General features: G+C 40.1%; 2 protein-coding genes across 2 annotated transcripts in view; both read left to right on the forward strand.

The window, feature by feature from the left end:
- LOC124709005 (pre-mRNA cleavage complex 2 protein Pcf11-like) overlaps window positions 1-5,454 on the forward strand; it is a 48,588-nt gene extending 43,134 nt beyond the window's left edge. The window contains exons 6-7 of the mRNA XM_047240638.1: window positions 4,490-5,064; window positions 5,451-5,454. Of these exons, the coding sequence (XP_047096594.1) occupies window positions 4,490-5,064; window positions 5,451-5,454 (579 nt within the window). The remainder of the gene's footprint in view (window positions 1-4,489; window positions 5,065-5,450) is intronic.
- LOC124805343 overlaps window positions 5,327-15,013 on the forward strand; it is a 96,958-nt gene continuing 87,271 nt past the window's right edge. The window contains exon 1 of the mRNA XM_047265862.1: window positions 5,327-5,780. Coding sequence (XP_047121818.1) covers window positions 5,465-5,780 — 316 coding nt within the window. The 5' untranslated portion in view covers window positions 5,327-5,464. The remainder of the gene's footprint in view (window positions 5,781-15,013) is intronic.

Consider the following 15,013-nt stretch of genomic DNA (forward strand, 5'->3'; position numbering starts at 1 on the left):
TGACACGAATTTTTAAGTTTAGTTCCTTTGTTCGTTTGTTTCGTTTTTGTCATTGTTAAAATGCTAGCCTTTGAACAATGCCTGTTTTTAGTTGAACAAGTGTTCAAAGCTGGCGGTAAATACACAGTTTCAGTTCGTCAAACATTTAATTCAGTTTTCCTGGAGACAACACTCCCACATTGCGATAATGTGCGAGATTTGATTAAAAAATTTCGAAGTACGGGTTCAATGACAGATGCACCGAGAAGTGGTCATCCTAGCGTTTTGTCTGAGGATAAAATACTCGATATTTCCAATAAAATGTCAATGAGTCCGAACAAATCAGTAAGAAAACTCACCCAGGAAATCGATGTTAGTGTCGGAATGGCCCGCACAGGAAAAAAATTAGAACTTTTCCTATACAAAGTGACAGTCGTGCAAGAACTGAAAAATACTGATCATGGCAAGAAACTGCATTATTGTCAATGGTTCAAAAATTTCCTTCAACAAAATGGAAGGGATATTCTTAATGAAACGTTTTTCACTGATGAGGCGTGGTTTCATTTATCCGGGTACATGAACTCGCAAAATTCTCTTATGTGGAGTACTGCAAATCCATTATGTATTCATGAGGAATCACTACATTCTGTGAAAATAAGAGTTTGGATTGCAATTTCTAGACATCAGATTGTGGGTCCCAAATTTTTCAACAAAACAGTAAACGCACAACGATACTGCAGTGAGTTTCATTTCGGTATATTCACTGCTGCATATGGCACGCGCGGCTAACAATCATACGGCACTGCGGAGAGACTTTTTGAACACCCCGCGTATAAAATTTATTGTGAACAACAATGGCCCTGTAACACTTAAAAATATTGCATATGCACGAAGCTACTGGTTTTCCAAAAGGTTTCTCTCTGTTAAGGATGATGTACTGTGCTCTATTTGCTAGAAACTTTACAGTTGAATTACAAAGCCAGTCTGATAATGTATATGCGGAACTATATTGAACACCTGCCATTTGACGTGAAATGTGACATCAACCTGGGCATCAGTATATACAGCCTTGTGTGTGTGTGGCCGATGAAGAGCAGGCAGCATTTCACATGTTGATTCTTATTGAGGAGATGTTCAGTCTCCAGAAATACCATTATATGCAAGTATAAAGTATGTGCCAAAATTCTAAAATTGACTTTAGCGATGTAGGCCTATAGTTATGTGCAACAGTTTACTCTTCTTGGAAGTAAAAATTACCTGTACATTTTTCCAAATGTTTTAAACACTTCATTCCTCCAGCGATATGTAAAAAATGGTGTGCTGAAAATTTATCTCTCTGAATTTTTTATATGGAAATAATAAAGCTTTTTAAATAAAACAAATGTTGTTAACACTCTACTTCTATATTGTTCATGTATGCATATTTATTTCTTAACATAGTCACCCTTGTGACAAACTCATTTCTCCCAGTGAGAGTTGATGCTGTCATGTAGAATTTTTGGCTTTGTTGATGGAACAACCACCTCACCTCTGCCTGCAATGCTTCATCACTATCAAAATGAAGTTCTCGAAATTGTTATTCATGTTTTGGAAGCAGATGAAAATTGAATGGGACCAAGTTGGAACTGTATGGATAATGATTGATGACTGTGAACCAGAGGCATTGGATTGTTGAATATGTCACAGCACTTGTGTAGTCTGGCATTGTTGGGCCGAAGGACCACCATGTTACATGCTACTAGTCTGAGCCCTCTAGCAGTGGCCGAGGGCTACAAATATGCAGGTATTAAGAATAGAGATTTAGAATGTTAACAATATTTGTTTTATTTCCACATTTTGATGTAAAAATTCAGCAGCATTACTTCCCAACACGCCCTCATAGTTTACTGCTAGTAGAGGGGCAAGTCCTTCTGAATACTCTTATGAAGAACCTATTTTAGGTGTCCCATTGGGACCAGTAGCCTTTCGTTGGTTGAGCGTTTTTAGTTAATTGTCCCATACCCTTCTAGGACATTCTTGGTATTCGTGCATCAGGTGAAAGGAGGAGCCATAGTACAGTCTTCCTCAGTTAAATGATTTTGTAAAATGGAATTTAATTTGTCATCCCCAGTACCGCCCGCAGCTCATGGTCTTGCATAGTGTTCTCGCCTCCCGAGCACGGGGTCTCGAGTTCGATTCCTAGCAGGGTCATGGATTTTCAACCGCCCTGAGACGACTGGGTGTTGTGTCATCATCATCGTCGTCATCTTCATCATCCATCCCCATTACGGTCGGAGGAAGGCAACGACAAAGCACCTCCATTAGGACCTTGCCTAGTACGATGGTGCGTGTCTCCCGCATCATTCCCCTATGCTCTGTCAAGAAGCATGGAACATCATTTCCATCTCCATCCTCAGTACCAGAATGGCCACTGAATCACTGGATAGACCTCGATCTGTGCACTAACATAATGTAACATGGAAAGTTCTTAAGATTTTTCTGTGGGATATGCAGATATGATATTACTTTCAAATTCATCCTCTCCACCCTGCTCCAAACCACAGGAACTGTGATCAGTTGTGCTAAACATTATCTCAGCTTTCATCTTGTATGCTGGGCTGTCTGTCTTCAGCAAGTCAGCCATCTCACATATAGGGTGGTCAGAAACAGTCTGAAAAGCTTGTAAGGGAGGTACAGGGTAGGTTGTGTAGAGAGATAATTGTTAAGAAAAAAATTAGATATATTGTGCAGAGTTAATTATCATGGAAGTTAGTCAATCAGGGTGTTCTTTGCGCAAATTCAAGTGACCCGCCAGATACCCTTAGTGTCAGTTGTTCTCATAACGATAGGGCACAAGGCTGCTCAGCCTTAGGCTTGGGTTTGATCCTTACTACTGTCCCATGTCCAATTTTTATATTTCTCTCTTGTTGATTTTAAGAAACCAAACCTTGAACATATTTGATGTCACTGTCTGTGGCAGGCCACTTGAATTTGCATGTGTAACAGCTTGATTGGCTAACTTAATTGATAATTAACTCTGAAACAGGGCTATATATCGCACTTTTTTCTTAACAAGTATTTCTCAGCACAACCTACCCTGCAATACACTTAAAAGCTTTACAGGTTGTTTCTAACCACTTGGTATAGGAGCCGAGAATGGCCTCCAAACCCATATGCGGACATGGGGCAATGATTGTAGCCAGTTGCACCCTGTGCTGTCAGTAGCTGCTTGGACCCACATTTGGAAGAGTGGGAGCCCAAACCGCATTTGGCCTTCCAGATTTAGGTATTAGCAGTTTCCCTAAATTGATTGAAGTGATTATCAGGAGGTTTTCTTTGAAAGGGCACAGCCTGTTTACTTCCTTGTGCTTCTTCAACCCTAGCTAACATTTAATTGCTATTGATTGTCAACAGAACATCATCTGCATTTTGGATGTGACCCTCCAAACATTTCGGCAAGTTATTGCGTGGGCTCAGGGCTTCCATGCCAAATTGCCTACTTTTCCCGGAGGGGCTCCAACACCCAGTGCTAATGACAAGCAAAACCAGTCCTCTGTTCTTGTCTAGATATTTCAGAGGGATAAGTCGTAGTCCCAACAGATGAAAGGCCCTGTACTGGCTTGGGTGTAAGCCTATCAATTAGCAAGGCCACAGGTATATTTCTAAGATGTTAATGGACATTGCATACCTACTTTTGTTTCCACCCAGTGCGAGCAGGCCATTGATAATTGTAGACCTGAGTGAACTGACCATGTCTGGTGTACTGAAGGTGATCAAAGAGGCTAGCAGGTGATGAGTTCCACAGCCTTAGCCACAAGTGCCTCAAGGCAACCACAGCCTAGAGTAGCAGTCTGAAGCCTGCCGTCTGTGAACAGTGCAACTGTTTCTGGATACTGATAAATTCACCTTGGATGTATACACAAGAGGCACAGTCTATATTCATACTTACCTTGTTCAACTATCCAGTGAGGAATAATCTGTCTTCCAAGCAGTCACTAAATATAATTTAAGTAGCACTGCTATACTTCTCCCTACTATTACTACTACGAAGTTCGCTTCTATCCACTTACACTCACTAAATATGCAAATGCTTGGAAAAAAATAATAAACACTACGAAATACACACACACACACACACACACACACACTAATAATTGTGTACAACTTCTCAGAAGTTTATTAGAAAAAGACTAGACTAAACACTATATAGGAACACGGCTACCATTGGCAAGATATGCAAACACTTGGTAAGGCTATAATATTTTATTTTTTTTTAATAATCTTTGCTTGTCTCATTTGTCGTGAACTGTATCCATTTGTTGTTTTATTTCTAAAATGTGGAACACACTTCCTGCCTTATCACCATGCAACACATTTTGGACCGCCGAATACAACTTTCGTTTTATTTGTTATCATGCAATATTCTGGTTTAAGTTATTGTCTTCTAGTCACTCATCAGCAAGTCTGCACTTATACTTAAAATTTACTGTAAGATAATATTTCCACTCTTCAGATTTATTCTTTTTTGCAGCTACTGCGCAACAAGACTTCCACACTTCCACGGCAGTCACGAGATCCACGACTAGCACGAACACGTGGTGGTACAGCAGCAGCAGCAGCAGCAGCAGCAGCTGCTGCTGCTTCCACTGCTGGTGTCCCTCTTTCCACTGCACCTGATAGTGGAGCTCTCACTTCCTCACAACGTAATATTAAGGAATCCCGTCTTGTACGAAAAGATCCACGGCTAGAAGTAAGACAGCCGTCTCCTTCCACTTCTGCCAGTCAGTTGGATGTTAAACAACCTTTAGATGCAGTGGTGCCAACTCCAGCTCCCCAGCGACACCGTGGGTCCCGTGTACCTGTTTCAGCTGTAGTTGCAAATGGCCGTGATTCAGCAAGTCGAACAGCCACTGTTACTAGAGCTGAATCTCCAGCATCGCTTGTTGTATCAAACGTAGCAGAGAAAAATGTCTCTGCAGCAGCCAGCCGTCCATCTCCAAAGAAAAGGGAGAGGGAAAGAGAGAAGGAAAAAGAGAGAGAAAGAGAGAAGGAAAAAGAGAGGGAAAGAGAGAAAGAAAAAGAGAGAGAAAAAGAAAAGGAAAAAGAACGTGAAAAGGAAAAGGAGAGGGAGCGAGAAAAAGACAGGGAGAAGGAGCGAGAGAAGGAAAGGGAGAGGGAGCGAGAACGAGTGGAGAGGGAACGAGAACGAGTGGAAAGGGAGCGAGAAAGAGAGAAGGAAAGGGAGCGAGAGGAGCGAGAGCGAGAACGGGAGAAGGAGAGGGAACGAGAACGGGAGAAGGAACGAGAACGAGAGGAGAGGGAGCGAGAGAAGGAAAGGGAGAGAGAGCGAGAGAAGGAGAGGGAGAGGGAGCGAGAACGAGAGAAGGAGAGGGAGAGGGAGCGAGAACGAGAGAAGGAGAGGGAGAGGGATCGAGAACGAGAGAAGGAGCGGGAGAGACAAAAAGAGAAGGACCGAGGGAAGGATCATGAAGTTGACATCAGTAGGATGGTGCCGCCAAGAGGAAACAGATTGAGACAAACTTCTCCACGAAATTCCGGCCCCGTTCCTGAACTTCCTGAACCTGACGTTATATCTTCTCCCTCGCCACCTTCACCACCACGTATTAGTGTTCCAGCAGTCTCAAGTCCTGTGTCTACTATATTCAAAGATGTGAAATCACCACGCAAAGGACGCAGTTTCCGTAAGAGACGTGAAGGCTCGATGTCACCTTCACCTCCAGGAGCTCAGCCATCTTCAGCTGATGTTGATCTTCGTGGACCACCACCTGATAAAGTGTCTAGGCTTTCTCTCTCTCCTAAATGTAAGTTCACACAAATCCTTTTATCTATTTACAGAAAGCAATATTTCTTTGATGCAATAGATTAAGAGGGCTGCATTGTGCTATCAAAGAGCATGTGTGGTTTCTTTGACATTTTAAATGTTATCAGTGCCCTAATTAGAAGAGGCTCACCGTATAACAGGCACAGCTCCGTACTAGTATGACATATGAAAGCATAATACAGAGATAAAGAGTCAGTGTCAAGGGTGAAGGTTCAGCCACTCTTTTGATTCCCCGTTGTTGTATGCAGAAAAACATGAAAATCATGTGGGGGGTAGATAACATTGTCTTAGGGTCAGCCAGTTGAGCCTTCTAGAAGCCCATACAAACCACACCCCCAGTCCTTTACTGCATAGAATCTACTAGAATTTCAAGTCATAGCCTGATCAAGGAGATTGTGCCTTATCATCATCTTAGATTTTGTCTAAATTTCTGCTACATGTAGGTCTTGCAAAGAAATGAAAGTGAGGGAAAATTGGAGCTCCACATGGGCAGATGTTTAAAAAAAATTTTTTTTTGGCTTGGGGGCAGGTGAAGCATGAGTCATTTATGTTAGCGTAGTTTCTGGTCAGCTGTTGGCACAGTGGAAAAAGTGTAGGATTGTAAAGGAAGCATTGTGAAGTCAATTCCCCGTGTGGAAACTTTTTTAATTTCTAGTTTGAATGTTACTTGCTCTGAAAATTACCATAAATAATGTTCCATATATTGTATTTATTACTGTTTTCATAAAAGGCATGAAATGAAGATGTGAAGGAAAATTTGAGATTGCAAATAAATTTCCAGGCAGAGATTGCAAGGTATACATAAAAACTTCAATGGTTTTACAGATGATGATTTACAAGTGCTGGGGTTATAATTTGCAGAGTACTAGTGGAGACTGTAAGCTTAACCCTTTCATAGAAATACACGGTGAGTCACGAGGTTTTCCCCCGGTTTCTGGAGGGTATTCCTTAGGTCATTTGGAACAAAAAAATGCAAATAAGTTAATGGGATCAGATCCACAATTAAGTAGATACAGTAATTGAAAAACTCAGGAAAAGGCAGAAAAAACTTTTATTTTATGATTTTACTATCAAGAATGCATACAATTTTGTAGCAGTCTCTTGCATTCAGAGTGGATTTAAAGCAAGTGTTCAAAATTTCCTCCCTGCATTTGAAGGCAAAGATTCACATGGGAGTGAATCGCGCAAGTAGCATTCCAGAATTTCACATGCTTGTTCCTTATTGACGTGGCATCAAAAATGCGTTGCATCAATTCTTCTATGATTCCACTTCAACTTCATACATAATGTCTTTCATCCACTCCCAGATGCAGTAATCTAGGGGTGTTAAATCTGGGGATCTTGCAGGCCAGTTGATAGGGCCACACAACCAATTCATTGATGTGCGAATTGCTGGTTAAGATAAGCTGTTACCACACGGTGGAAGTGTGCAGGTGCCCCATCGTATTGGACGTACATGTGGCGTCTTGTTTCCAGAGGAAAAGTTACCGCACATCTGACCATTTAAATTTCTTGGGAGAATAAATGGCCCCAGTAACTGGTCACACACCACACCACATCAGACGTTGACACAGAATCTGCATTGAAATTGAGATACTACTATGACATGGGGATTTTAGTCTGCCTAGACATGCATGTTGTTGATGCCGTCTCCTGTAAAGGTTGCCTCATCACTGAACATTATTAAGTGATAGAGCTGCCAATTTCTGTTTAACCAGTTACAAAAGTGCAAATGGTTGGCACAATCATGTGTCTCTAATTGGTGAACTTTCTGCACATGAAAAGGATACAGTCCATTCTCATGAGGAATCCTACATACCTTAGATTGTGAAACGTTCAATCTCGTAGCTAGGCGCCTTGTACTTGAACGAGGACTGCGTTCTACTGAATTAAGAGTGTTTTTCTCTTCTTGAATGTCACGATGTGTTTCGGAGTGAATATGAATACTGGGAAGAGTACCAGTTTCTAGCAATGTTCGATATGTGCTACTGAATTTTCGGCACTCGGAATCCTACGATTAGTGTACCGATGGTGATATTCGGCAACAGCAGCTTTCGCATTACCATCACAGAACCCTAAAATGTACACTCTCTCTCCATACTCCTGCAATGAAAACGTCAATGGCATTGCAGGAGGACAATAACAGTAAACAGTGACTGCAGTATCAACAATGTGGCTGTTATGCACTTGTCTGCCTAAGACTGATCGTGTGTCCTGTGAACACAAGTGTAGTGCTCCATACACCGTGTGGCATGTTATGGAACTCTGTTGTACCTCCTTTATTATGGATCTGATCACATTACTTTATTTACATTTTTTGTTCCAAATAAACCAGGGAATAACCTTCAGCAATTGGGGAAAACCTCGTGACTCACCCTGTATATTTGCAATCCCATACTTACCTGTGCCTTTCATTTTCATGCTTTTTATGAAAATATTAATAAATATGATAATTGAGCTATATGTATGTTTATTTGCAGTGTAAATAATGTAAAAATTGAAAATAAAAATTTTTCCACATAAGGGGTAGACTTCATAACCCTTCCAATACCGTTCTGTACTCTTTATGTTGAGTCAGTTGCTTCCTGGAAACTATTCTTAACATAAATGGTTCAAGTCTTCCCTGACCTGAGCCAGAAATGCTGTTCTCTTCCTGGGGCTCACACTTCCATCACTTTCATTTCTGGCCAAGCCGTGCATATACAATAAATCTGGATGACATCAGTGGTAATAAGTAGGTGTAGTCCCCTTGTAACACTTAACTATTTGAAAAACCTCATTCAGAATTAACAACTCTAAAACAAGTTTAGTCACCTTTTAAATCTGTATGAAAAATATTCATAATGTTTTCTTATAATTTAAAGTCTTTAATAAATTTAAACACAAAATTCAAGCTTTCGCAACAAATTGTTGCCTCATCAGGAAAGAGGGAAGGAGAGGGGAAGACGAAAGGAAGTGGGTTTTAAAGGAGAGGGTAAGGAGTCATTCCAATCCCGGGAGCGGAAAGACTTACCTTAGGGGGAAAAAAGGACAGGTATACACTCGCACACACGCACATATCCATCCACACATACAGACACAAGCAGACATATGTCTGCTTGTGTCTGTATGTGTGGATGGATATGTGCGTGTGTGCGAGTGTATACCTGTCCTTTTTTCCCCCTAAGGTAAGTCTTTCCGCTCCCGGGATTGGAATGACTCCTTACCCTCTCCTTTAAAACCCACTTCCTTTCGTCTTCCCCTCTCCTTCCCTCTTTCCTGATGAGGCAACAATTTGTTGCGAAAGCTTGAATTTTGTGTGTATGTTTGTGTTTGTTTGTGGTCTATCGACCTGCCAGCGTTTTTGTTCGGTAAGTCACCTCATCTTTGTATTTATATATAATTTTTCCCACGTGGAATGTTTCCTTCCATTATATTAATAAATTTAAAGGTACATATGTTCATACACCTTTTGGAGCGGCTGCTCCGCATAGCCTTAAACTTCACAACTTAACCTGCACAGATCTGATATTACTGAATTTATTCATTAGGTGGTTTAACAAGTACTTTTAATCAATAGGAGTCAAAATAATGAAAGGCTTAATATGTGTGTTCATTATAGATGTGAGTTAGTTAATACAGAGCTGAACCTTAACTCAAAGCTTGAATTAACAAATGTTGGTGAGCAAGCTTAGGCTCCTTTCAACTTAAATATCAGTTGTAGCTTTATAACACTGTAAATCATTTTGGCTAAAATTTTCCATTTAAGTGATACTGTCATGCCAAAGGTGGCTAATAGTTTGATATAGCCACTCAAGCTGTAATCTTATTTAAAATTGTAGTAGTAATGGAGTAGTTCTGTGTTGTTTGCTTTGTCTGTAAGGAATATTTGATGATTATCTTTCTTTAATTAAAAAAAAAATTTGCATTGTTCTTGCTTTGGTGCTAATTAAAGCATTTGAAATACCCCTTCTTAACAGAATCTGGATAGCAGACAATTGTGTTTGTTTCTGAATGAATAACTGTGATAAAACTTTGAAGACTGTCATATTCACGTAAATGAGATGCTGGTACCATTTTTTAAAAACTGTTAGTTACAATCGCTCAGACCATCAACAGGTTTCAGATTATGCCGATTCAGCATCATAACTGCTACTGTGTTGTCACTATTAAAATATAGCCTTTGGGATTCTTTGAAAGGTGTAACCAAATAAGAGATACACAACATAACAAAGGGATACTCATATGATATCAGTCACAAATTGGGAACAATGGAGCTCATCACAAGTGATACACATTATTGCCATCAAGGATTAAGTGACATATACAATTACTTGAATGTAGATGTCAGTGCCATGTGAAAAGTGTACCAGCATTGACACCTGTGTTTATGGAATGCCTGTTTGGGTTATATGTATAATATTATAATGAGAATCTCAAATTATAGTTGTTAATGCCAGAATATGTTAGTATAAATCAGTTGCCCACACATCTTAACCATGAACTAAGAGTTGGTTGAAACCCGCAATAAAGAAGTGGGGACTTCATTAACATCAGTAAAATATATTGGAAAGACACCCAGGAGGAGTGTTTATATAACAATAAATAAAAGCATTAACTGTTGAAAGGTCCCCTGTGAACTAAATAGACAAGGGTAGGCAAGGTTGGTGGATTTAGATTAATAAATGAATGTTTCAGCAGAATCACAGATTAAGACCCTGGATGCACGGTCATTCAAAGATAGCACAAACTTGATAACATGGAAATGCAGTCAGAATATAGTAGTAGCAGCAGCAGCAGCAGCAGCAGCAAGCGGTAACTTTAACATGCCCATTAACAACTGAGAAAACTATGCATACATTACTGGCACTAAGAGCGAACAGTCCTGCAAAATAATACTGAAACCATTGTCTGACAATTACCATGAGCAACTAGCCCGACAAACCGCAAATGAAATAATTGTTTTAGACCTATTGGTAAATAATTGTTTTAGACCTATTGGTTATAAACAAGCCCAAGGTTTTCAAAAGTATCACTATTGAGGCAGGGATTAATGATCATGGTGCCTTTGCAGGAACCATGGTCAGCAAAAACAAAAGAGTCATCAAGAAAACTAGGAGAGTATCTGTGTTTGGTTGAACTGATAACCTCATCTTGATTGAAGGATGAGCTGACATTGCCTAGTTCAGATCTGGCAAACACAGAACAATTGTGGTTAAAGCTGAAAATTGGTATAAACTGCAACCTGGATAATTGGGTTCCAAATAAAGTAATCAAATCCCCACCCTGATTTAATGTTACCATCCAGAGATTGTCATGAAAACACACTACGACACTCTTGCTGCAAGAGAGATGCAGGGAATCTGATGGAGAAAAGTTACTTGCAACTCTTACATCCTTAAGTTGGGGCCAAGTGTGGAACCTACAGTAAATTTCACAGTCAGTTCCTGGCAGAATACCTATCATAAAATCATAGGAATTTCTGGCCGTACATGATGCCAATGAACATGTCCAAACCTTCAATTCAATTTATTGTGGATATGTGTGGTCTTGAAACTTCAGACAGCAAGTAGGCCTTGAAGTTAACTTCTTTCCTAACTTGTATTTCTTGAGAATCTCATGGGTAGTGAATAGTCCCAAGTGACCAGAAAAGAGTTCAGTTCGCTCCCGTTTACAAAAAGATTAAATAATCAGATGTACAGAATTACAGACCAACATGGTGGACTTCAGTTTGTTACAGATTGCTTTTGTTGAGTCTGCATAAGATGATCCCCAACAGATGGCAGTGCTGTTGGCAGCTTTTAACTCCAAAGCTCAAACAGCTGCAAGCGAGAACAATAGCCATCTATAGAACTATGGCAACACTGAGGTGTTGCCTTACAGATGTTTACAAAAATCGTTTTGCGTGATTGAATGAGGCATGCACATGAAGCAGCTGTGCCCAGTCCATTGCAACACACGGAGATCATCTTACGACAAATTGACTGTAAAGCATATTCTAAACTCGGACATTAGGATGTTCCTGGAGGAAAACAAGCTTCTTTCAATGACTCAGCATTGATTTAGGAAGAACCACTTTTGAAAAGCAGCTTTGCTTTATTCATACAAGATGTTTTGCAAACTGTAAATGAACAGTTAGATTCAGTTTACTTAGAGATTTCTGAAAGGAGCTGACGACTAATCAAGATGTGATAATATGGAGTAGTTTCATGAATATGCGATGGGCTCAATGAATAACTGAAGCCAGGAGGTTATACTGGACAGTGGATTCTCCATAGAAATGAAAGTTTACCCAAAAGGAGTGTAATATCACCTCTAATGTTTGTAGTGGACATAAATGATGTATCAAATAGGATCAGCACCACTATAAGATCGGTGTACAAGAAAGTATAGTCGTTGGACAATCGTATGGAATTGCCGAAAGATTTGGACAAAATTTATGCTAGGGGTAATGAATGGTAGCTCTTATTAAATATAGATAAATTTAAGATAACACATACAAGAGAGAGAAAACCTTTTGGAAACTAATAGCCATGAGGTGTTGTCGCACAAACTGTTGCACTGCTCGTACAGAAATGGCATAAATGTGAGCATCACCACTTGTCATTATCCTTAGTGTATAGTAAAGCACATTAAACTGTGTGGAAAAAGTTGCTGTGATCACATCCATGCCATTTCCAGTCAGTCTTGGTTAAAATGGTAGTCTAATTTGAATGCATGCCACTTTTTGCTGTGTAGTCTCTGTTGGGACGGTATGGTCAAGGTTTTCGATATATTTAAATCTAATTTTGAACCCATTTTTCAAATTGCTCAGACAGTGCAGGATTAAATGCTGTATGTTTTAAGCAGTGTGAATGTTTTGCACAAAATTACAGCCCTGTTTTGAGTGGTCTAGTTGATTTAGATGTCACCACATTTTCATGAGATTTGATATACTCCCGACATCATCAGAAGCTGCCGCATGTTATTTTCAGCTAGATGTGGCGTAGCCATTGAGATTATCTTATCCGTAAGTCTACTATAAAGATATAAGAAATCACACATTAAACTGACAATTTTCTTTTCCCTCTTCATAATGTGCCTCAATTAGTTTGATAATTTGTGGCTTTCTTTACTTTTTAACTCATTTACACCATTTAAATTTTGAATAGTTTTTCTAATCATCATTTTCCATATTGCTGCTTTCCACAGTTCAATTTTGTTATCCCTACTAGTCTCATTAATAAATTACAGGTTATTTATCACCTCATGTTATCATTGTGTTAACTGACCAACTTCTGTTATGCATGTCTCTGCTGTCTTTGCCATTTCATGTAATGGGTTTTAAATAGTAATCTGTGTGTGCTGTGAACTGTGGCAAGACTAATACTAGCTTTTTATAGCAAATATGAAGAAAGTTTCTTAGCAAGGAGATTCTTTAAGAACCATGTATCAGTCGTCCATTTCATCAGCACAAAAGAGAGATGGTAGGATTAAACCAGGAAGAAATCAGTTATGAAATAAGATAGCTTTGAAAATCAAGTAAGTGAGAGGTCATTCAACCCAAGGGAAATACTGATGTAAATTGGAATAGTAGATCAGAAGAAAATGTGCAGAAACAGAGAAAAACAAAGGAAACAGCAAGAAGTGAGAAGTAGTACTGCAGAAAGAAAATGTTATGCACGAGATGTAAAATGCAGAACAAACACAAAAAAAGGAAAGTGGTTATGTGAGCAGAAATGAAAGGAAATAGGAGACATAGAGTGATAAAAGTTGTTACCTCAAATCGAGATTTGAAAGCCAGTGGGAACCTGTTGCAAAATCTGCTTTCCTTGTGTTATCGCTATATAAAATCTACTCCTCCTGGATGTCTTTCCGATATACTTTACCGGTGTTAATGAAGTCTCCACTTGTTTATTTCGGGTTTCAACCAACTCTTACTTCATGGTTAAGATGTGTAGGTGACTGATTACTAGTACACTCTGGAATTAACAACTAATATTTTGAGATTCTCATTATAATATTATACATATAACACAAACAGGCATTCCACAAACACAGGTGTCAATGCTGGTACACTTTTCATATGGCACTGACATCTATGTTCAAGTAATTGTACATGTCACGTCATCCTTGGTGGCAATAATGGACATGGCTTGTGATGAGCTCCATTGTTCTCAATTTGTGACTGATATTAAGAGTATCCCTTTGTTATGTTGTGTATCTCTTATTTGGTTACACCTTTCAAAGAATCCCAAAGGTTATATTTTAATACTGACAACACAGTAGCAGTTACGTGTTTAGCACTGTTGTGAGGGCTGTCACACCAGGTATGTCAAACTTAAGCAGCACAACCAGTTTATCAGATTAAAGATCATCTTCAGACTTGCACATAGTGTTCACATTATTCGGCTTTTGAGATATTAACTTCTGTGTACCTGAAGGTGCTCTGTAATTTAACTGAAGCTTGTTGTAATGATATAGGAATAATATACACTCCTGGAAATTGAAATAAGAACACCGTGAATTCATTGTCCCAGGAAGGGGAAACTTTATTGACACATTCCTGGGGTCAGATACATCACATGATCACACTGACAGAACCACAGGCACATAGACACAGGCAACAGAGCATGCACAATGTCGGCACTAGTACAGTGTATATCCACCTTTCGCAGCAATGCAGGCTGCTATTCTCCCATGGAGACGATCGTAGAGATGCTGGATGTAGTCCTGTGGAACGGCTTGCCATGCCATTTCCACCTGGCGCCTCAGTTGGACCAGCGTTCGTGCTGGACGTGCAGACCGCGTGAGACGACGCTTCATCCAGTCCCAAACATGCTCAATGGGGGACAGATCCGGAGATCTTGCTGGCCAGGGTAGTTGACTTACACCTTCTAGAGCACATTGGGTGGCACGGGATACATGCGGACGTGCATTGTCCTGTTGGAACAGCAAGTTCCCTTGCCGGTCTAGGAATGGTAGAACAATGGGTTCTATGACGGTTTGGATGTACCGTGCACTATTCAGTGTCCCCTCGACGATCACCAGTGGTGTACGGCCAGTGTAGGAGATCGCTCCCCACACCATGATGCCGGGTGTTGGCCCTGTGTGCCTCGGTCGTATGCAGTCCTGATTGTGGCGCTCACCTGCACGGCGCCAAACACGCATACGACCATCATTGGCACCAAGGCAGAAGCGACTCTCATCGCTGAAGACGACACGTCTCCATTCGTCCCTCCATTCACGCCTGTC

The sequence above is a fragment of the Schistocerca piceifrons genome, chromosome 7 (genome assembly GCF_021461385.2).
Source record: "Schistocerca piceifrons isolate TAMUIC-IGC-003096 chromosome 7, iqSchPice1.1, whole genome shotgun sequence".
Taxonomy (NCBI): domain Eukaryota; kingdom Metazoa; phylum Arthropoda; class Insecta; order Orthoptera; family Acrididae; genus Schistocerca; species Schistocerca piceifrons.